The 23,245-nt window shown below is 29.8% G+C and overlaps 3 protein-coding genes across 11 annotated transcripts; 2 read left to right on the top strand and 1 right to left on the bottom strand.

The window, feature by feature from the left end:
- Positions 1 to 820: 820 nt before the first annotated feature.
- LOC124955363 lies at positions 821 to 13,089 on the top strand. 9 transcript variants are annotated; one of them, XM_047509686.1, is made up of 11 exons: positions 821 to 1,490; positions 3,130 to 3,605; positions 3,691 to 3,833; positions 5,136 to 5,347; positions 8,436 to 10,188; positions 10,498 to 10,502; positions 10,589 to 10,785; positions 11,115 to 11,459; positions 11,914 to 11,916; positions 12,131 to 12,211; positions 12,317 to 13,089. In XM_047509686.1, exons 2-11 carry the CDS (start codon positions 3,312 to 3,314, stop codon positions 12,515 to 12,517), a joined length of 3,234 nt encoding a protein of 1,077 aa, XP_047365642.1. In that variant the 5' UTR covers positions 821 to 1,490; positions 3,130 to 3,311; the 3' UTR covers positions 12,518 to 13,089. The 9 variants fall into 9 exon arrangements, with proteins under 9 accessions (XP_047365642.1, XP_047365643.1, XP_047365638.1 ...); XM_047509687.1 differs by having other exon boundaries at positions 821 to 1,070; XM_047509682.1 differs by lacking the exon at positions 821 to 1,490 and adding an exon at positions 1,813 to 2,593 and having other exon boundaries at positions 3,340 to 3,605.
- Positions 13,090 to 14,831: 1,742 nt separating this feature from the next.
- LOC124955364 (WD repeat-containing protein 91) lies at positions 14,832 to 18,248 on the top strand. The gene is given in 10 exon segments (XM_047509692.1): positions 14,832 to 15,049; positions 15,375 to 15,603; positions 15,606 to 15,632; positions 15,796 to 15,911; positions 15,998 to 16,185; positions 16,254 to 16,267; positions 16,270 to 16,568; positions 16,655 to 16,776; positions 16,892 to 17,546; positions 17,636 to 18,248. Coding segments are annotated over 10 exon segments (1,920 nt in total). The 5' UTR covers positions 14,832 to 14,929; the 3' UTR covers positions 17,786 to 18,248.
- Positions 18,043 to 19,964, bottom strand: LOC124955365 (transcription initiation protein SPT3 homolog). The gene is given in 9 exon segments (XM_047509693.1): positions 18,043 to 18,498; positions 18,597 to 18,609; positions 18,611 to 18,779; positions 18,862 to 19,084; positions 19,086 to 19,177; positions 19,250 to 19,375; positions 19,378 to 19,447; positions 19,449 to 19,480; positions 19,615 to 19,964. Coding segments are annotated over 9 exon segments (939 nt in total). The 5' UTR covers positions 19,691 to 19,964; the 3' UTR covers positions 18,043 to 18,360.
- Between the last annotated feature and the right edge of the window lie 3,281 nt (positions 19,965 to 23,245).

A 23,245-nucleotide genomic window follows, 5' to 3' on the forward strand; every position in this document is an offset into this window, starting at 1 on the left:
TATTTATTTACTATGATACAAAAGATTTAATAATATTTGACATAGTTGAGTCACATATTTTTTTTATTAAAATTAAATATAATTGAAAAATGTTTAGAACAAATTTGCAGTTTGCTTTTGTTACATATTAATATTATAAAAAATTAAAATATTAAAATTATTATGTTATACAAATATTTACGATATATATATATATATATATATATATATATATATATATTTATATATATATATAAAATTATTTATTTCTAAGAAATTATATTATTTATAAAATTTCTGATTGTACAGGTTAGTTTACATAATATTAGCCTATCACTTCAAAAACCTTTTATTATAATGATCAAGTACAAATTGAATATCTCAGCTTTACCATTTATATCCAATTATACTACTGATAACGTAAAAGATATAGTTATCGAGTTTAATAATTATTTATAAAACTTTATTTAACTATTTTCAAAATTATTTAATAAGATATAAAAACACACTTATGAACTACGATTAAAACAATGAAATTATATGAATATAAGAGACAATAATAATAATAAGAAGAACAATAAATACAATAGTAATATTTACTTATTAAGTTTTGCAATGAGCGCGAGCGAGCGCGCGCGCGCGCGCGAATGTGATATATGAAAATAATACTTTGTAAAATTTATGAATTTGGAATTATGATAAGATTTTGATAAAAAATGAATTTTAAAAAATTGACTTTAGTTTAATAAATAAAAAAAGAATACTTGAAAAGGGAATAAAAAAAAGAACAAAAAAAGGAAATTTTTTCGAAACTAATTCGCGCGCGCCTTCGGATAGGTACATATATATGTATATATATATATGTGTATGTGTGCGAGTTGCGCACAAATGTAGCACTGAAAGCATTTCAAAGCAATTCTAGGCGGTGTAGAACAGCGAATATGTTCAGTTGGCGTCGCGACGTCACGGCTGAAGGGTCGTAGGATTCGTATTTAGAAAAGGGAGTCTTCGATAACATTTCTCTCGTTTAATTAATATCAAATGAAAAGTTAAAGAGAAACATAAATAAAAAGAAGATAATAATAAGCACCGTAAAAATAACGAAAGATATAATAGAAAGAAATTCGATTAATTCTAAATCATTGAACCAAATAAATTATGGCCAATCGATTCGAGAAAAACACGAGAACGGAGGAGTCATTCTAGAAATACCTATATATAAAAAAAAATTCCTCTTTTTCAAAATGAACAAGTATCAAATGTCGACGAGTGTGTATATATATATATAGAGAAAAAAAAAAAAAAGGAAAAAAAAAACAAAAAGAAAATAAAAAAAAAAGAAGGACAAATCTAAAGTCTATTTTGTTAGATAGAAAAAAAAAAAAAAGAAAAAAAAAGAAGAAGAAAAAGAATAAAAAAAACTTTATCGTTGACGTTACTGAATTTCGTGATGCTCTCCAATCGTGATTTCGTGTTTTGATCTTGTGACATCCCAATATTCTGAGATAAAGGTGTTCTTTTTTCGTCAATTTTACTTCGAACGAGGAGAAAAAAAAAGAACGATAAGATCATTTTGTTACAATTAATGGACAAAGTTTATAATTTATTATTTTTAAAGGGATTCTAAAAGAAGAAAGATGAAAATTATACGAATCGTTCATGAAGATAAACCAAAAGGACATACTTACGTTTGACAGTGTGCCAAATCTTCCGGGAAAATTAAAAATTGTTCTTTAATCTCGACGGAGCTCACATATATATATATATATTTATATATATATATATATATATATATATATATATATATATATTTCACTCTCTCTTTTTCTCTCACTCTCACTCTCTCTCTCTCTCTCTCTCTCCTTCTCTTTCTCTCTCTCTCTCTCTCTCTCTCTTAAACAGGTCGTTAGTCACGTGTTATTCCATTTCATTAAAATACAAGAGAAGAGTATAATAAAGAATACAAATAAGAATATATATATATATGTATATATATATATATAATATTTCAAACATATTTCGATCGATGAAATTTCAACGAAAATTTCGGATTAAAGACTGTGTCAATTTACGACATATTCCTTTTATAAAGAATTTAGATTGTACATTTAATAAATGGTGAACTTTGTTTATCTCGCTTTCGTCATCGGCGAGATATATTTTTGAAAAAGAAAGAAAAAAGAAAAAAGAAAGAAGAAGAAAAGAAAAGAAAAAAAAAAGAGGGAAGAGTGAAAAGAAAAAAAGTCAAGTGTTATTAAGATAATATAGATATATTAAATTTTATTATGATAATCGATGATAATGTTCCCAAAATCGTGTAATTATTCTTAATAATTATTAAAAATCTCAAACAGAGCCAATAATAAAAGGGGCTCCGTAATGTGTCCTGGTACGAATATTTTCTTTTATACCATCTAAATTTGTCGTTTCAACGGCTTTCACAGCGTTGTGGTGGTATATTTGTTGTATGAATCTGTTGGGTCATCGACCTACGAACGATCTCTCTCATCGTCGAATAATTTTAGATAACGATAGTGAATTATATATTAGAAAAAAATATATTCGCTATTGGAAAAAAGTTGGATGAGAGTTTCAAACGAGTCAATGTTATTAGGTATGAATTAATGAAATTTCCAATTATATCTTGGGATTATAAGATTTTTTCAATGAATTTTATCGATAAATTGATCCTTTTTTTTTTCTTTTTTCTTTTTTTTTTTTTTTTTTTTTTCTTATAAATCGAAACATTCATTAATGATAAATTTCTAATAAAATTCTTATAAGATAGAGCTTATCAATCTCGTCGATTTTACGTATATTTATATATTTACGCTTATATTTCAAATAGTACACGATAATAGACAGATATTATTCTAATGATACAGATAAAAGATATTTGTTATAGTAACGTATGTGGTACTTACGTACTTACGTTCGCTCGTAAAACTGAGCATGCGTAAAACAACGCATATATATATATACACATACGTTATATATTATATAGTATATTATTTATATATTTTATATACTTTATATATATATATATTATATACTATATATTATATACTATATATTTATATATTATATACATGTTATATATATATATATATATATATATATAAGTTTTAAATGTTGAATTACAAATTTCAGGGAATAACGATAGAATGAATGCGATGAAGTTTTTAATTTAATACATTTTAACAAGAAAATACGAAGGAAACTCACGATTAGAATAAAATTTGTATCATTAAACGAAAATATTGCTGATAGATAAAAATAGATATTACGGGGTAAAAAGAAAAAAAAAAAAAAAAAGAAAAAAGAAAAAAGAAATGTCTAATTCACCCGTTATTAAAAAAGTACCACCAAGACCGAAAATCACTCTACCGATTCCTGGTCAATATGGACGATATCCACAAACACCCGCGGGATATGCATCGACACCTTATAATCAAACACCCGCACCTATTACACCTGTGCCTGTAACACCCGTTTCTGGACAACCACAAGTATTTTATTCCAACAGAGCTAGCGAATTTGTATTTACACAATTTAAAGGAATCAAAGACTTTACAAAATCTGGACTTAGCGTAGGCGAGAGAAGTGTATTTTGGTTATACGAGAAGGTAATATATTAAATATTTCGCAAAAGTTGGAAATTCAGAAAAAAATTATTTTTCCTTTTTGTCAGAAATTATAAATCTTTTGTAGGTTAGCTCCTGGAGTAAACGATGGTTCACCCACATATTTTTAGTAGTTATTGTATTTTTGTATAGTGTAGCCGGGGCAATGATTTTCATTACCATCGAAGGAACCAACGAGGATATATTTCATTTGAATATACGTCAAGAAAGGTAAATTATATGTTAATCGAAAAAAAAAAAAAACAAAAAACAAAAAAAGAAAAATGAAAAGAAAAAGAAAGAAAAGAGAAAAAAGAAAACGAACAAACAAAAGTTCGAAATTAAAATGGAAGTTTTTTTTCTTTCTGATCTCTCTGAAAAGAACTTCGAAAATATTACTTTTTAATATAACAAATCTAATCTCAATCGATTGGTATGTTTAATTTTTATTTATATTTTTGCATTCTTTTTTTTTTTACGTTCGATAATAAAAAAAATATAAAATATCGCGGGAATTAAAATGTTTAGTCATTTACATTGTGAAACGTATAGATCAAATGATAGTCCCAGAAAATGTGGGACAATTAAAGTGTCTATTTTAACGAGAGACAAAGAGAAAGAGAGAGAGAGAGAGAGAGAGAGAGAGAAAGAGAAAGAGAGAAACAAAAAGAAAAAGAAAAAGAAAAAGGAATGAAAGAGAATACTATAGTATAGCATAGCATGTTGACACATATATACTTATGTTATTTCATTCAAGATCTGTTCTGAATAATGTTTGATAATTGTTCAAACGAATGACTTTTTTCTTTTCTTTTCATTTTTCTTTTTTTTTTTTTTTTTATTCAAATGTAAAATACCTTTTTGTTATGATAATACAAACGGTATATAATTATATGAGATGTTCGATCGTGCGACATTGATAGATTCGATTTGCGCATCGCGATAAAACGATCTCCAAATACGTTTATATCACTAACGAGTTAACTTCGATCGTGAGTTCGTGTAAATGACTATTCCCTACAATTTTATGTTACGATCGATTAACCTCAGAACGAAGGTCACAAGTTAAGCAAGAAACACAAGAATCCGACCCTTTTTACATTATATTTATCTGTAAGAAATTTTCCTTCGCGTGACATGAATATTATAAAGTTTCTACGCACGATATGTATTTACTTAGGTACTTACTTACTTATTTACTTACTTACTTACTTACTTACTTACTTACCGTGGTCCAGCTATAATCTCGCTAACTATAGTTAACCTTTGTTAAATCACGTTTTCATGATTTTATCGATGAAAATATATTCAAAATTCTCGATATTCGACATGTGATCTTTACATTAATATAAATTCATATCGAAGTTTTTTCTTTTATATTTTTGATTTCTTTTTTTTTTTCACGTAATTCATGAATAACACGAAGGAATGGGGATGTAGGGGGTAGGGACTGGGGGGGTGTGTGGGGAGAGCGGAATTCAATTGTATAAACTATAATATTAATATAATACATAGTTTTTCTACAATCTTTAGAAACAAAACGATCGAATTGATCAGGGAACTTTGGGACGACGAAGTATTGGCCTCGGATGTGGAACTTTGGAAGGGAGGAGCCCGAAGGGAACTTATGAAATATGAAGAACACCTTTACGAATTCTACAAACTTGGCGTAATCGACCGTGGCGAAAAAGTGTGGACATTTTGGAACGCCGTTTTTTACTGTGGCACCATTTATACGACCATCGGTGAGTCCTATTAAAAATTTTACGAATACGAATTTTTAACCTAATAATTTTTCTAACGATAATAATAAATAAATAAATAAATAAATAAATAAATAAATAAATAAATAAATAAATAAATATGTATATATATATACTTTTTTTCTTTTTCATTTTTTTTTACATTCAATAACACGATCATCGTTTAATAAATGCAACGTGTCGTTTTAAAAATAAAATACACATATGTTTTGTTGTATTAACTTAAAGTTCGCGATATAGTATCGTGCTTGCCTTTTTTTCTTTTTTTTTTCTATTTTTTTTTTTTTTTTTTTTTTTTTTTTTTTTTTTGTAAAAAAATATTTATCCGATTTGATTGCAATTGTCGTCGTGTCGAATAAAATACTGAATTGGTCGTATATCGTAACCATCGGGAGACATTCTCGAGATCATTTCGAAGATTTGTATCTATCTTTATAGCTGCACTTTAATCCAACACAAGTTAGGTGGGGAGGGAAGGGGTAGAGGGCGGGGTTGATTTGTTTAGCCGCTGCCACACTAAATCTCACTCTAGTGAAATATATATAAACGATGGTTAATAGATACTGCGATGAGAAACGTAATTTTGTTACAAGAAACTCCATTTATCTTGAAATAACAATCGGGTATCAATCGCCGGTCTACAAAATGTTAACGTCGCCTTCGATATGAACTCTTCCTCGTTGAATCAGAATATATAAATTATTCTGGAATGTTTATATATTTTTACATTAGTACATATATATATATATATATATATATATTTCGAATGCTGAGAGAACATCTTGCCCACGCATACTATTTCGAGTAGTTCATATTACGTAACGAAAAACTAGAAGAGAATTGGAAGAAATAATCAGGGTGGAAAAAAAGAGATCGCGCGCGCGCGCGCGCGCGCGCGTTTAGTCTAAAATTTTTACTTGACACGTGTTTGAAATTTTTTTACGTTTTATAATAAATATTGTTAAAAAATAAATGATCCCGTTGAAAGACGACGCTTAACAGGTGTTACATCTCGTTTAAATAAACAAACAACAACAATAACAACAATAAAAAATAAGATATAACAAAGAAATCGTCAAAATCGTATAACAATCGATGATATACTATGTTCTAATCGTGTTTCGAACAAAGAAGAATATAAAAAAAAGAAGAAACAAAACAAGAACGTTCAAACGTGAAAAAAAAATAAATAAAAAATAGATCATTCGATTTACATGTACGTTTCATCTAATTTTTTATTTATGTATGTATGTTTGTATGTTTATATATATATATATATATGTCGATGGTTATCTTTCCTAAAAAAAAAAAAGAATCGGGTCAGATTACTCGGTCACAACCGAGCATTCAAGCATATATTTGGTCATCTTCCAAAAAAGATGTGACCTCTCTTTATTTGTATATATCTTGGAAGTGTCTTTAGCAAGTCATCTTTTTGAGGAAAAAGAGACAGAGACAAGGATAAAGAGAAAGAGAGGAAGAGGAAGAGAAAGAGAGAGAAAGAGAGAGAGAGAGAGAGAAAGAGAGAGTCAGCGACATTTTATACAACTATTTCGAGATACGGCGCCATCATTTTCACATTCTTGATGTCTATTTTAAATAGTTATTACGACGAAGTATAATAATATGTCACAATGTACATACCTAGATACATTAAAAGTTCGAAAGTATAATAATTTTTATCATGATTAATAGAAAATCTTAAATTAAATCTTTATAGTTACGATGTGAAACGTAATGTGACGATAAAGATACTTTAATAACAAAAAAAAAAATATTCCTGAAAATTCAATTACATAGTATTATAAAAAAAGAAAAGCTCGGAATATCAATCATTTCTACACTTCCATTTATAATGAAAGAATATAAAGTAAATTCTACTACTTTAATTATAGTTAAAGAAAGAAAAGAGAAAAAGAAAGAGAGATAGAGAGAAGATTAATATTAAAATAATAGCTCTAAAGGTGATTATCATGTCGGCTTTTGTGAAAATAAGATATTACGCTAGAAAAAAAGAAATATATATATATATATATATATATATTGATATTGATATTGATTTATATTGATATTAACTAATAATTATATAAGTAATAATATATATTGATGTTAATTAATAATATTATTATATTATTATGTAGACACACACACACACACACATATACATATACATATACATACATATATATATATATATATGATGATAATGATGATGTATGAAATATATATATATATATATATATATATATATATATATATATATATATTGATATTAAGTAATATAGCAATTAGTAATGATAACGGTAATATAAAAAATATAATAGCAAATCGCCCTTAAAAAGACCATAAGAAGATAACGGAAGAGGAATAGATAATGTTAAGTTTTAGGTGTAAGTTATCGGAAATTAGGGGGGAAAAGATGATAGCACGTGGCGCCGGCGCGGTTCGTCTATCCGGTCGAAATGCCGCTACGTAAAATGAGTTGCGGTACATACAGGCGCGGCATCGCGACGCCAAAAGAGAGAGAGAGAAAGAGGAGAGAGAGGAGAGCGAGAGAGAGAGAGAGAGAGAAAGAGAGAGAGAGAATCGGAGAACACGGTTGTGCGTCAATTGCGCCAATTCGAGCGTCGCTCGATAAACTGACGAGAACGACAACGGCAACGACGACGACGAGGAGTTAACGTGCTGCGTCAAAAGTAACATCGTTTTCTTCTACCTAGGCGTTTTCTCCGAGCTTTCGCTCGTATTACCAGTGGTGGTGCTGGTTGTGGTGGGAGCAACCTCCGTTTTATTTCTGTCTTTCGCTCTACGTGCACGTAACAAATAGAAAGAAACTAAAGATACAAGGAGACTGGTTAAAATCGCGATCTCGTTTTCTTTTTAATCTTCTTTTATTAATCCTTAACTTCTATTCCATTTTTTATTTCATTCCATTCTCCAAATTCTTTATATTTTTCTATCCGTTTAAGGATTTTCCTTTCTTACCCGCCTCCCTATCTGTCTATCTGCCCTCTTTCCTTCTCCCCCTCTACCCTGATCTGTTAATATCAATCACGTGTCTTTCCACAAGAGGCACACACAGTTACGAGATTTTTCATCGTTGACGAGTTGTCGACGATGGAGGATAGTTACACGGTTCACCGACGTCGCAAGGCAGCGGCAAAGAGACGCGAAAAAACACCGGAACCCTCGTCGAGAAGTCAACTCGTAGAGACATCCGAGGATGAGGAAGAGATTAGGAGAGCGAGGATGGAGAAGATGGCTGAGGATACCGAACGTATGGAAGAGATGGAAAAGGAGAGAAAGGTGAAAGGTCAGGAGAAAGATGGGCGATTAAACGAGGAACAGGATCAGAAGGAAGGGACGCATGAAAGAAAGAAAACTACGAATGGTAAAAGGAATACTATACAACTTGAGGATGTTGCTCGTCGAGATATGATTTCTTCGCAAGCAACAACAAGCCTTATTAATCGTTCACGTGAAATCGATAACGATAACAACGTAGAACGGAATCTACAACAGGATATTAAGGTTCCGAGTAAAATGGTGGAAGAGGAGGCGGAGGAGGAGGATATTGGAAAAAAGGAAACTCTGAGGATAAGGGAAGATGAAAGCGAACTTATCGACACGAGGAAAGTTGAAAAACGAACGAAAAAAAGATCGAAGGATCGTACGATCGAAAGACATCCTCGGTCAACAGATTCTAGCGAGGAAAAGAGCGAGACTAGCCCAAGTAGATTAAAGTCTTCTGAAATTGTCAGACCAAGAACGAGAAAATCCACTGGTAGAGCTCGAATGAACGAGGGTGATAAGTCCGTTCGTGAGAAACACTCGTTCGATACGAAAATTCGCCCTAAGGATAAACCTGAAAAAAAATCTTTACAACAACCCCCTGACCCCAATGAAAGTATCACAGAGGGAGCGACGATGAAGAAAAGCGAAAGCTTCCCACCCAGATCCTTGGAACGACAACCAATTGTAAAGAGATCAGCGACAGATGTTAAAAAACAAGTGATACCATTGAGTAACGATAGTCTAATAGAGGATTTTGCAAAAGCACAGCGCGAGTATTTATTGAGAGAACGTAGCATTTTGGATCCTGATTTACCAGAGGACTATCAGGAAGCTAATGAAATAATGGCTATGAGAAGGCGAAAAATTGGTATGATCCATAGCGAAAGCGAACATCAAGAGATTATTAATTTGGTGAAAAATGAGCCGGTAGATTCGTTGAAAAGCTCTTGGTACTCTCGATTCACATTGTTTTCATTCTTTATGAAAAAGAAAAAAACCGATAGTTCCGAGATAGAGAAAGAACGTGAGGATATGCCGAAAAATGAATCAATCGAAGAAATAACAAATTCTGAGAAGGAACATATCAATATACAAGAAAAAGTTACTTTCTTGGATTTCCTTCGTGCGCTAAAGGACATCGCATCTGAATTAAAGGCTTTCATGACTCAAAATCCAATAGAAATGAGGATAATAAGAAAAATGAGAAATCGTTGTATAGCCCAATTAATTTTGATCATGATATATTGCGGTCTTGGTGCTTTTGTTTTTCGATTTACCGAAGGTGCGTTCGAGACCTTTTACAAATGCGGCGTAAAGAGAGTAAAGAGAGACTTTTTGGACAGCCTATGGAATTATAGTCACAATCTTAGAGAGGACGATTGGAAGAGCCTGGCGCGAAGAAAGTTAATGGAGTTTGAGGAACAATTACATACCGCACATGAGGCAGGTGTACACACGTATAGTGGACAAAGAAGTTGGACCTTCTTGAATGCCGTTGTATATTGTCTCACTGTGATCACTACTATCGGTGAGAAGATATTGATCTGATCAACGAAAAGAACGTTCTGTCGAATATCAAAAATTTTCCGATTCATAATCGTACAAGATATGTAATGTTTCTCGATTAATATCGAATTAAAGTATTTTTAGATTTTATAATAATATAAAGTCAAAATGAACCGTCAATGAACTATCAGCATTACGATAAATTAATAACCATTTAATTAAATAAATTAACCAACTTACAGGATTATTTCGTTTACAATGAAGACAAATAGATGATATATATATATATATATATATATATATATATATATATATATATAAGATCTATTTTAATACGATCGAATTCATAGAAAATGTTTCTATTTCTCGTCAAGCGTTATCTAATGATATATTAATTAACAAAAACACATTTTTATTTCTTTAGTCATATCTCACCGAGCACTACAACCGGAAGAGCCATCACGATTGTTTACGCTATATTTGGTATTCCGATGTTTCTTATCTTATTGGCAGACTTTGGCAAATTATTTACACGCGGTATCAAGTTCCTTTGGGCATTCGTAAGAAGGCTTTATTACACTGGAAGTTGTCGAAAAGTTCGTGGAACTGTGCCTGTACAGGTGAATCAATATAATTTGTTTAATTATACAAAGAGAAGATATATAAGCATGATCTTTCAATTTTAATCGATTATCTATTATCCATGAAAATTATTCGTTATATCACAAAACATATAGCTTATAATAGATATTATAGTTATATAAATTTATATCTTTATTATTGTAATATTATTTCTTTCTATAGTTATTAATAATGTCAACAATATTTATGTTAATTAATTATATTAGATATGATATACGTTCTACGAATATCTCTCACTATTTCATTTAATTCTTATATTAATAATATTTCCACGAATTTATATTTCGATAAAAATTTATTATTAAAGGAAGTTATGAAAGGCGTCCAACTGGTATACGATCTCGCGACGTTTAGAAGACCATCCCAAATGAACCCGGAAGATATAGAAGAGATTCAAAAGCAACAAAATCAACAGGCCGTATTAAATATAGATGGAAATGCACCAGACACACCGGGAACACCGGCTATGTCAACGTTCGCAATAGATGATGAATTTAATCTTCCGATATCAGTAGCAATATTCATTCTTCTTGGATATATCTTCATAGGTGCTACGCTTTATAATGCGTGGGAGCAATGGGGTTTCTTCGAGAGTTTCTATTTTGTTTTCATTTCAATGAGCACTATCGGTTTCGGCGATTACGTGCCAAAGGTAATCATGATCTATCTTTATAAATTATAAAATAAATCAAAACTATATAACATGACATAATACAACATACATATACAACACACACACATACACACACACATACACACGCGCACAGATTTATAATACATATTTTTGTAAACAAAACGAGCATGGAAGAATTGATAATCTCTATATCTCTATCCATTATTAAGTTCTATAATAAGAAATTATATATGTTATATATATATGATTGAGTCTATACCATATAATGATTCCTATAAATTCCGAATGGTATGGCACTATAGAAAAAAAACAAAGCCTGCATATCCGGCTTAATTTGCTTACTAGCATTCTAATTTTCACGTGAATGACATGAATGCATATCGTTTTTCCTTTAAAAATAATTCTCGCGTTGCTAATTTTAAATTATGGAATTAATTTCATTTCTGCTTTTATTTTTCACGGTGGCGTTCAGATGGTAAGATTTAAAATGAAAAAAAGAAAAAAAAAATGAACAAGCGTATGCTTCACTCCTATAATTGCTATAATTGCACTCATTTATCGCACATGCTTTTCCCAATAGTCACACATAGAGCACTGTTTCATTCAATTTATATCGAAATTAATCTACAATAAATTATAATTATTATGTTGACTTGATCAAATATTAACAAATTTATTGATTGATTTAGCATCCCATGTATATGATGTGTTCGATAATATACCTGGTATTTGGTCTGGCTCTAACTTCGATGTGCATCAACGTAGTACAGGTAAATATCATAAATAATATTTATTATCTATTTTTACTTGTTCCAATGACATTATATATATATTTATTTATTTATTTATTTAAATACCGTCCTCGTATGTCACAGGTGATGCTGTCGGATTCATTCAAACAGGCAAGCCAAAAAATTGGTGCCACGATCGGCTTTGAAATCGCGGATGACGATGGATCGGTAAAACCTGCTCCACCACCACCAGTTGAAGTGGCAGACATTCATACATCTATAAAAGATTCTGAAAGTGTTGAAAAGATAGCACCTAAAGCAAAACAAGAGGATGTAGATCTATAAGTTATAAAAATACTTGTAGATATGATTATTGGAAAAAAACATTTAATTGATCTTACGTTCTTTTAAAAGAGCTTTAAGTGCGTATTCCAATTTTGAAAAATTATAATCCTCTGCTTGCTTGATCAGATGGACTTTCGGCTTTTATTATCACAACAAATATGTATATGTATTATGTGTGCATGCATATATATATATATATATATATATATATATATGCATGCGTGATAAAGGGATATTTATATATGAAACAGAAAGATACATTCGCTTTCTTGTTTGAAATAATCCACTTTTTTATCGAGTAAAAAAAGTGAGAGAGAGAAAGAAAGAGAGAGAGAGAGAAAAAAAAGAAATGAAAAACACTTCTGCACAATGAGAGCGGCCTTATCGTTGTCGTCGTCGTCGTCGTCGTTCTTTCGCTTAATTAATTTATAAGAAAAAAAAGGTCAGAAGGACTTATCCTTTGGGATATCCTTCGAACAATCGCGAACGTATATGTAGACCGCTTTACGCTGTCACATTTATTCATTTCAAAATTGATAAAAAAATCGATGTATCATTGAAAAGATTGTCATTGTCTTTGTGATACAGATAGTATAATTTTAGGATAACATCGATCGTCTTATATAATAATAATAATATATTATTTTCTCATGATTATGTGAAAAAGCAGACTGAAAATATTATTTTTTAAATGCTAATCATTTATTTTATTTTACGGTTTGTTCCTCATATTTTAATATCTATTGACAATAAATATAAACACATGAAAATATATATTACACTTTTTTTTTTTACAATTTCTCTTTTAAACAATTTACACAATGATCTTTACATTTTCTTAATTATATACAATTCGTATTTCTTGCTTCTTATTACTCCACACATATTAATACTAATAATATTCTTTACTATTTCATTAATACTAATTAATATTCTTTACTATTTCATTTTTTACCGATTATTGTGATTTCAAGAACAGAAAATAATAATTTGACACAAGTAATATCTGCTTTCGTACATAATATTTAAAATTCACTTATCTAATATGCGATGTAAATTACCAATCATATTTGCAAATTTCTTCTATGGAGAACCGCGTCCATTATTAACATAACATAGATAAATTGTAGCATAGATAAATTATATGTGAATTGTTTTTCAAATATTTTATTAATAATATTGCATATTATAATTCCAATGAGGCTAGATGAACATCGACACGATGACTTTATCTTTAATATATAATAATATTAAATGCATTCATTATATACCTATATGTATATATATATATATATATATATATATATGTATATATATATATATATATATATTACTAGTTTTGACTGATTATCTTATGTATTTTTTTAATGATATTTTCGTTTGTCGCTTGTAAAGTCTAATTTTTAGATTACTAGTAATTTATTGTTTGGTTACGATTGTATTCCTTCTATTTCTATTTTCCATATTTGCATGCAAGATTAAAATATTATCTCAAAGCATCGAATTTAAGCTGTAAAGGTCTAATAATTTTTGTGCGAAATTATATAAAATAAATATAAATAGAACAATGTAGCCATTTTTCACTACAAGAAAAAAAAAAGAGAATCGTGCCTTTTTAAAAATCAACTGTATTAGCTACTTACTATATTATCTAATTCCTATGACACAAGATCCCATTTGTAAAAGTTAGTATGCGATTTATAAAAAAAAAAAATGTCGAACAATTAAATATCGAATGCCTATTTTTCTCTTTATATTTTAAACAATAAATAACTTTTATGTGCGTGTAAAAAAATTTGTTGTAGTTTACTTTTTTCTCTTTCTACTTTCATATTTTTTTTTTTTTTTTTTTTTTTAATTATTCAATTAAAGATTAATTAAACAACATTTTGAATAAACAATTAATAACATTTACAATAAACATTTGTTTCATGCTATTCAAAATTTATCACGATATTTTCTTCATTGTAACTATATTAGATCATTTTAAATAATTAAAAATTAATTTTTGTAATGTCTCTTACCTTCTGTGACAATAAATTACGTTTTCATCTTTTTTCTTACGTTCAAAGATATGATTGGACGACATTCTTTAATTCCGTATATACAAATATATGAAATTCACTATAGAACATAAAATACATATATTAAAAAAATTATAATCGTTAATTCTATTATAGGATACATGTTTATTTATGTAAATACATATGTCATATTAAATATCAATCGATGTTAAAATTACTTGTGAATATATATGATTAATAATAAAATTGTTTTCATTTCGTTCGCGCTTCGTTTACGTTCATTAAGAAAACAATATGGCTACGTTAGAATTCAAAATGGCCGAAGGATGACAACGCAGTGCTGTCAATTGAAGGAAAGATTGAATGTTACTACGAATTTGGAGGGAAAATGTCTCACATTCAGTATGTTGATGAGCTGGTCAAGGAGTATTTATTATTTCGAGGATTTAGTCAAACTCTGAAAGCCTTCGACAACGATTTAAAGACCGAGAAAGAAAAAGGTTTCAGGGTGAGAACATCGCAATATAAGATATGAAGAGAATAAAGAGTGCAACAACAATATTTACTTTGTATGCAGCATTATTGAAAAAAGATGTTTATATATTTATTTGTTTGACATATATAGGATTCATTATTTAATATGCGATTGATTTATAACTATTTATATCACTTTAATCAGTCAGATTTTAAATGCAGCTTCAAAACAATCATTTTTAATACATAACCTCTTCGTTACTTTTTCAATTTACGTTAAAAGAAATCGTTTATGATTAATGTGAATGCAAGTTTAATAACTTTCTATTGATCATTCATTTCTTTTTTTTTCTTACTAGGTTGATAAAATTGTTGATCAATTGATGCAATATATATATACATATGATTTATTATCTCTGAGAGAATTATGGGGTCATTTAGATATTAGAATGTTTTCCCGTTTGGAAAATCATTTTACTCCGGCTATAAAAAAATTAGAGAATGCTGTTTTAAAAATGTATCTAGTAAATGCAGCTGTAAATAATAAGCAAGATCGTATTCAAGAATTTTTTACTAAAATGGCACCGGAATTCATTCTGAATGGAAAGAGTGGTTTGGTATGATATATTTTAGTTATGAAATATACAAAATATATATATTTTCTTTAAATTATAATCTCACAGTATTACCATTTGTAAAAAAAATCCTGAAGATAATCCAACATACTGAATATACAAAAAATATATATATATATATTTTTTTTTAATTATAATTTCGCAGCATTACCATTTGTAAAAAATCCTGAAGATAATCCAACATATTCGGTACATTTTACCAGACAATGGCAAGATACTATGTTGGTTTCTTTACATAATTTTCTTGCAACTATTTTTCAAGTAGGTAAATTTCAAGTCTTAATTATAAATATGAAATGGATTAACATAATGAAATGTTATATCTCCAATGAACTAAACTTTTACAGTGTATGCCACAACCAACATTATTAACAATAGATGAAGATACGAATAAGTTAAAACGTTTACAAGAGGAGAATGAAGCCCTGAGACAAAAATTAAATGAACCTATTAAAATAGAAACAATCGCTGATGTAAATCCAGGGCCAGTACCACAGTATCCACCAATTATGGATGACTTTTATATCATTGCTCAGTATGTATTGTACTTCTATATAACGTATTAAATAATTAAATTATACATTTACATTATTTTTTGTTTAGGGAATCACCTTTAATGGAAATCCTAAAACATTGAGAAGTTTAATAAAGAATATAGGCGGTGGTTCAAGTCCAATTTTAAGTAGAAAATCTGCAACAAATATTAAGAAACATACAGAATCTGATATAGCATCTACAAAAAGGACAAATACTAAAGGAAGACTGAATTCAGTTGCAAAAACTGAAGCGGTTGCTAAAAGAAGTATGAGTTGTGATTCTCGATTAACAAGTACTAGAAAAAGGGATTCATCTATTGACACTACTGTCGACAGAAAAACAAAAGAAAAGATTGAGTCAACTTATATCCTTTTAAGTCAGGTTAATTAATGTTCATAAACATTAAACAATTTATTTTAAGACACGAATCACAATTATTACAAATGCCTTATGAACAAATTTTTCAGGAGGAATATACAGAACATAAAACATCCATTATTCAATGTAAAAGCAATGCAAGTGGTTCATATGTAGCAACGGGTGATGCTGATGGCGTTATCAAAGTATGGACACCAATTCCATCGCCAAAGTATATATTTCTCGTATATTCGTTTATAATATAAATTTTACGATATATTAAAATTCATAAAATCGTTTATATTTTTTTCTTTTTTTTTCTTTTTTTCTTTGAATTTCTCTATTAGAACTGTCACGACATTTAATTCACCTATGACAAACGCAAATAAGGCTATAACTGCATTAGATTGGATATCAAAAAATGAACGTTTCTTTTTACATGGCGATAATAACGGACTAATTCAATTACACGAAACGCGTGATTGTAAAACACTTTGGGAAATACAACATGAAGGATCACGGATTATTACTTTACTTTGTAATCCAACCGATTCTACATTTGTATGCTCAGTATCAGATCCTACAGAAAGCAAATTACTTTTATATGACATAAAGTCGACGAAATTAGAAAGAATTTTACCTACAGAACAAAATGTAGTTGCTTTGTGTTCTGCATTTAATCACAATGGTCAACTGCTTATCACAGGAATGTCAAACGGCAATATACTGATACATGATTTGAGGCGAAATGAAATAATAGATAATCTTGGTTCTCATTCGAGTCCGGTAATTGATATAGAATTGATAAATGATTTCACAAATATTTGTGCTCGAAGTGAAGATGGGAAATTATGCCAAAGAAGCTTAAACCACTCAGGAAAAATCTTGTGGGAAACTAAAATTAAAATTGAAAAAACTGCTTTCCATGGGAAATTATTTACATTTGATCAAAGTGGAAATTATATGTTACTTTGTACACAAAGTGGAGGTAACATATATAAAGTAAGCAAAAAAAAAAACATACGAACTATTGTATTTATTATAGATATGAATATATAAATTTTGGATTTCTAAAAATATTGTATGTGTAGATGCCCCCTGGTATGCAAACAAAAGTTTTAGAACTTGGTGGACATAAAGGAACATTATGTTGTGATTGGTCCAGTGCTAATCAATCTGGAACATGTATTACTGGTGGTGCAGAAGGAAAAGCTAGGGTATCAACACTACTATCCCCATGATACAGAAATAAAATTAGTATATGCGTGAATTCATGAATGGAGAAATCAGTCATTAAAAAGAAAGTTAGCAGAATAGAGCAATTATGTAGATATTAATTTTGTTGGTATGTAATTATATTATCTATTAATTTTTAATCTAGTTTTAGAATGGAATATACAAATAATATATATATATACTATAATATATCATAAATGTGTAGTAATATTAGTAGGAAATCGATTATTTCATAAAAAGTACAATGAATGCCAATGTATCATTTTTTTAATGTAATATTAATATTATTTTATTTTTTAAAAATAATTAACAGATTACTAAGTTGTAAAATTATAAAAAAATGACTTATTAATGCAAAAATGTGAAATGTGATCTTATATAGGTTTACTATCTGAGGAAAAAAAAAAAAGAAAACATAATATGTACAGAAAACAAAAGTCAAAGTCAATAAATACAAGTCAATTTTAATACAAATATTATCTACTAATGTCATTTCTTTATTATAAAATATTATGGCTTTTATTGTAAAAAAGAATACATAATAATTTTCTAAAAATCTTACCTCACTTATAGTATAAGTTTAACAAGAAAGGAATTTCAAATGAGGTGGACGCACTGACCAACGATTAAATGGTCCTGTTATATCTAACTGTGGTGACCAGAATCTTCTAAGAGCTTCAGTTATTTCAGCTGGAGTTATTGGTTTAGTTGCAGCACCCTAAAAATATATACGGTTTCAAATATTTTATATATTCTTACATGAATATATATAATAATCATTTTTAAAAACTTATAAATTTATTATATATCACAAACCTTTCCATGATAATTTATATGTATATGGATTAACATAACTTAGTTTAAGACGATCTATGGCATCTCCATATATTTTAGTTTGATCTTGGCGCACTAAGAAAACAAGATCAATAATTTGCGCAACTGTTTCATATGCTAAATATCCTAAAATCACATAACCTTCTTTGGATATTGTGATGTTACCTATAAATTTTACCAATTGTATTAAGATATTGTATTATATATTCATATTTTTTAATGCGTTAATATTACGGAGAAAAATTACCATCTGTACAAATCCAGTCACTAAATTTATGACGATTCTTATTTGCAAACGATGCATTACGCGCATTACTAAATTTAATGTAACGTGCTTCATCCATTGAACGTGTAATCATCTCAGCACGAATGCATCTGTTTAATTTTATTTCATCTATGACTGATTTATTTTCAAAAAGTTCTCCAGTATTGTCAATGGTACTAAGAAATTCATGATATGGACCCTTTGGTTATTATTTTGTAATTGTTCATTATCTCTACTATATCCTCTGGATCATCACTTTTCAAAACTTTATTGACAGAAGCTTTGAACTGTTTCAATTCTACAAAATTTCAAAAAATTTCAATAAGAAACATTTAAATTATCATGGATAAATAATTATATTATTGTATACCTAAATATTTAAGCAATCGCTGTAGTTTAATTTTATCTTTACGTAACAAAAACATAAAATCTTCCGCTGTTACAACATTAGACTTTTTCAATATTCCTCGCCTTTCAGCAACTTCACATGCTTTTTAACAATTCCTCTCATTTGATGCAATACAATATCTTCTATTATTTTTGCGGATTCTATTAATGGTTCACTACCAATCACCAAATCCATGCATCATTTGTCGAATTTCTATAATTATAAAATAATATATATTAACTGCAATTTTAGAAATAAAAAATATTATTTAATTCTCAACAATTGATAAAGAGAATAGTTATTTGAAAATTTGAATCTATTTAACCTATAATGGTAGAAATACACACCAGCTATGTAATTGGTTGATTCATTTTTATAATACTGAGGATCATTTACAGATTTTGAATTAGATGCTTCTGCCATTATTAAAATAATGGCAGAAATAATTTAATAAACAATCTTTAATGAGATTATAAAAAACAAACACATAACACACAAAACTACTTGGAGAAATACGAATTTATAATGTTTACACTGTCGCCAGGAGGTCTCAAAGATATTTAACACCTTGGAAAAAGCTTATAATGCCATCTATAAAAAATTCATAGAAACTACATTACAATTAGACTTAAGATCTGATTAAGGCTGTTCATCGGATTTCGCTCTTAGAATATTTAATTTTAGCAAAAGGAAAGAATAAAATAACAATAAATAATATTAATAAAAATAAGTAATAATAATGAAAATAAATAAGAACAAGTAGAATAATAAAGAAGAGACAAATTTTCAATACGTTTTCCTGCAAAATTCTTTTAGAATTCTACTATATCTAATCTATTTATTTACTGAAATATAATTAATTATGTAAAATTCAAGTATTTTAAAGTTTAGTTAGAATTAGAGGCAAAAAATTTTCGAAATCCAATAAAACATCCAGCCATTCACGCGGTGGTACTTGCGTTATACGATCTATCGTAAGATTTCGATATATCGTAAATAATACCGAGATTTCACTACGTGGAAGTTGCTGCATCAGGAGACCAACGGAGTGTTAAAATAATGATAATTCTATTCTATAATCCGCGTTTCCGAAAAGTCACGAGCAGTTAAACGAAGTTTAATCGTTTAATCGAGGTATATAAAGAATAATTAATGAGAGTAAATAAGAATAAATAGAAATGACACCGGACATAAATGTGTGATAGATAAATTTCCTTTTCGTTTTTCATAGAAGTAATTGTACAATTAATTCTGTAATATTTCTTCTTTTGAAGTATTATTAGCGATATAAAATGGAAATATGGTAATGTTTAGTTGGAATTAGATTGAGAAAATATTGGAAAAGTAATACAATATGCAGCCATTCGCTCGATAATACTTGCGTTATAAGATTTACAATTAGACTTTGCAAGTATTAAAGACCCAGGTCTCACCACGTGGAGGTTGCTGCATGTGGAGACCCACGGGCTGACGGTGACTCTACTCTATAATCCGCGTTCCGCGATACCGATCCGGGATACCTTTCCGCTTCAATGCACTGGCTTCTTAACTAACAGGGTATGCGTAGCTTAGCTACAACACACCTCTTACAGATAGCTCCACCATTTGCACCGTCCGCTTCAGACATAACGGATTATAAAGCACATCCGAATTCGTGCTTTCCGAATTTCGAACAATCAAAGCGCACTCCTTAGAAATACTAATCGCGTCGCGACACTCACGTGTGTGTTATAATTACGTAGATTCTACTGTTAAGCCGAAATTCGCGAAATACTCCCATCGAAATTTCGAAAAAATCAAACGAAGTCCACGGTAGGACCTTTAAGCGCGCCCGAACACCCACGCGAGTGTTAGAAAAACGGTGACTCTACTCTACAATTCGCGTTTTCGATACGAACAATCAAACGAAGTTTAATCGCGCCCGAGAACACCCACGCCTGTGCCCGCCGACACGCGCGCCAGTGTCCTTCCTATCCTTCCCGTATTCTCGCGTAGAAATCGACGATGAATCCTGCCATGCGATGTATCATCTGGCCGCAAATGAACCTATCCCTCGATGATCTATCCTGGAAAAGAAAAAACTAAAGAGAAAATAAGAGAAAGAACAAAAATATATAAAATAAAACATAATATATACATAGATTATAAATAAAATATAAATAAAATAGAAAATAAACATATATAAATAAATAAGAAAGCTAAAGAAAGAAACAAAAAAGAGCAGCTCTGCACGATGCGAAAACTGCAGGCAACACCATTCCATGTATCCTACCTAAGACCTATAAAACATAATTAATAAGAATATATTAAAAACATAATTAAGAACATAATTAAAACATAATTAGAAAAATAATTAGAAACATAATTAAAAACATAATACAAAACATGATTGAACACATAATTAAAATTATAAATAAAAAGAAACAACATAAATAAATATTAAGAAAGTACAATTAAAAGGAAATAATACATTGATAACATAATTGAAAAATAGAAATGTGAAATAGAAAAGAGAGCCGGAGAACGAAAAGAGTGCCGGAGAATGTAAAGAGAGCTGGAGAACGAAAAAAGAGCCCCAGAAAGAGAAGAAAAGAAAAACAAGTCCACACGATGCTGTGACAGCAACCCGCACAGAGGCCCTCACCCATGAGCCCCACCCATAGGTCCCACCCGAGATATATAAAGGATAATTAATGAGAGTAAATAAGAACAAAAAGAAATGACAGCAGACATAAATGTGTGATAGAAACATGTTCTTATCGTTTATGTAAGAATTTATTGTACAATAGAATTCTGTAGTATTTCTTCTTTCGAAGTATTATTAGCGATATAAATGGAAATATGGTAATGTTTAGTTGGAATTAAATTGAGAAAATATTGGAAAAGTAATACAATATGCAGCCATTTGCTCGATAATACTTGCGTTATAAGGTTTACAATTAGACTTTGCAAGTATTAACGACCCAGGTCTCACCACGTGGAGGTTGCTGCATGTGGAGACCCACGGGCTGACGGTGACTCTACTCTATAATCCGCGTTCCGCGATACCGATCCGGGATACCTTTCCGCTTCAATGCACTGGCTTCTTAACTAACAGGGTATGCGTAGCTTAGCTACAACACACCTCTTACAGATAGCTCCACCATTTGCACCGTCCGCTTCAGACATAACGGATTATTAAGCACATCCGAATTCGTGCTTTCCGAATTTCGAACAATCAAAGCGCACTCCTTAGAAATACTAATCGCGTCGCGACACTCACGTGTGTGTTATAATTACGTAGATTCTACTGTTAAGCCGAAATTCGCGAAATACTCCCATCGAAATTTCGAAAAAATCAAACGAAGTCCACGGTAGGACCTTTAAGCGCGCCCGAACACCCACGCGAGTGTTAGAAAAACGGTGACTCTACTCTACAATTCGCGTTTTCGATACGAACAATCAAACGAAGTTTAATCGCGCCCGAGAACACCCACGCCTGTGCCCGCCGACACGCGCGCCAGTGTCCTTCCTATCCTTCCCGTATTCTCGCGTAGAAATCGACAATGAATCCTGCCATGCGATGTATCATCCGGCCGCAAATGAACCTATCCCTCGATGATCTATCCTGGAAAAGAAAAAACTAAAGAGAAAATAAGAGAAAGAACAAAAATATATAAAATAAAACATAATATATACATAGATTATAAATAAAATATAAATAAAATAGAAAATAAACATATATAAATAAATAAGAAAGCTAAAGAAAGAAACGAAAAGAGCAGCTCTGCACGATGTGGAAACTGCAGGCAACACCATTCCATGTATCCTACTTAAGACCTATAAAACATAATTAATAAGAATATATTAAAAACATAATTAAGAACATAATTAAAACATAATTAGAAACATAATTAGAAACATAATTAAAAACATAATACAAAACATGATTGAACACATAATTAAAATATAAATATAAAGAAACAACATAAATAAATA

This window comes from Vespa velutina, chromosome 18, assembly GCF_912470025.1.
Source record: "Vespa velutina chromosome 18, iVesVel2.1, whole genome shotgun sequence".
In the NCBI taxonomy this organism is placed as follows: domain Eukaryota; kingdom Metazoa; phylum Arthropoda; class Insecta; order Hymenoptera; family Vespidae; genus Vespa; species Vespa velutina.

Excerpts from the sequence above, each read along its gene's own strand:
- LOC124955363 (XM_047509682.1), top strand. The coding sequence starts at position 2,563 with ATGAGAGTTTCAAACGAGTCAATGTTATTAG. Across the intron at positions 2,594-3,339 it reads AAACGAGTCAATGTTATTAG|TACCACCAAGACCGAAAATC; the intron begins GTATGAATTAAT and ends TTATTAAAAAAG. Across the intron at positions 5,348-8,435 it reads CACCATTTATACGACCATCG|AGGCACACACAGTTACGAGA; the intron begins GTGAGTCCTATT and ends TCTTTCCACAAG.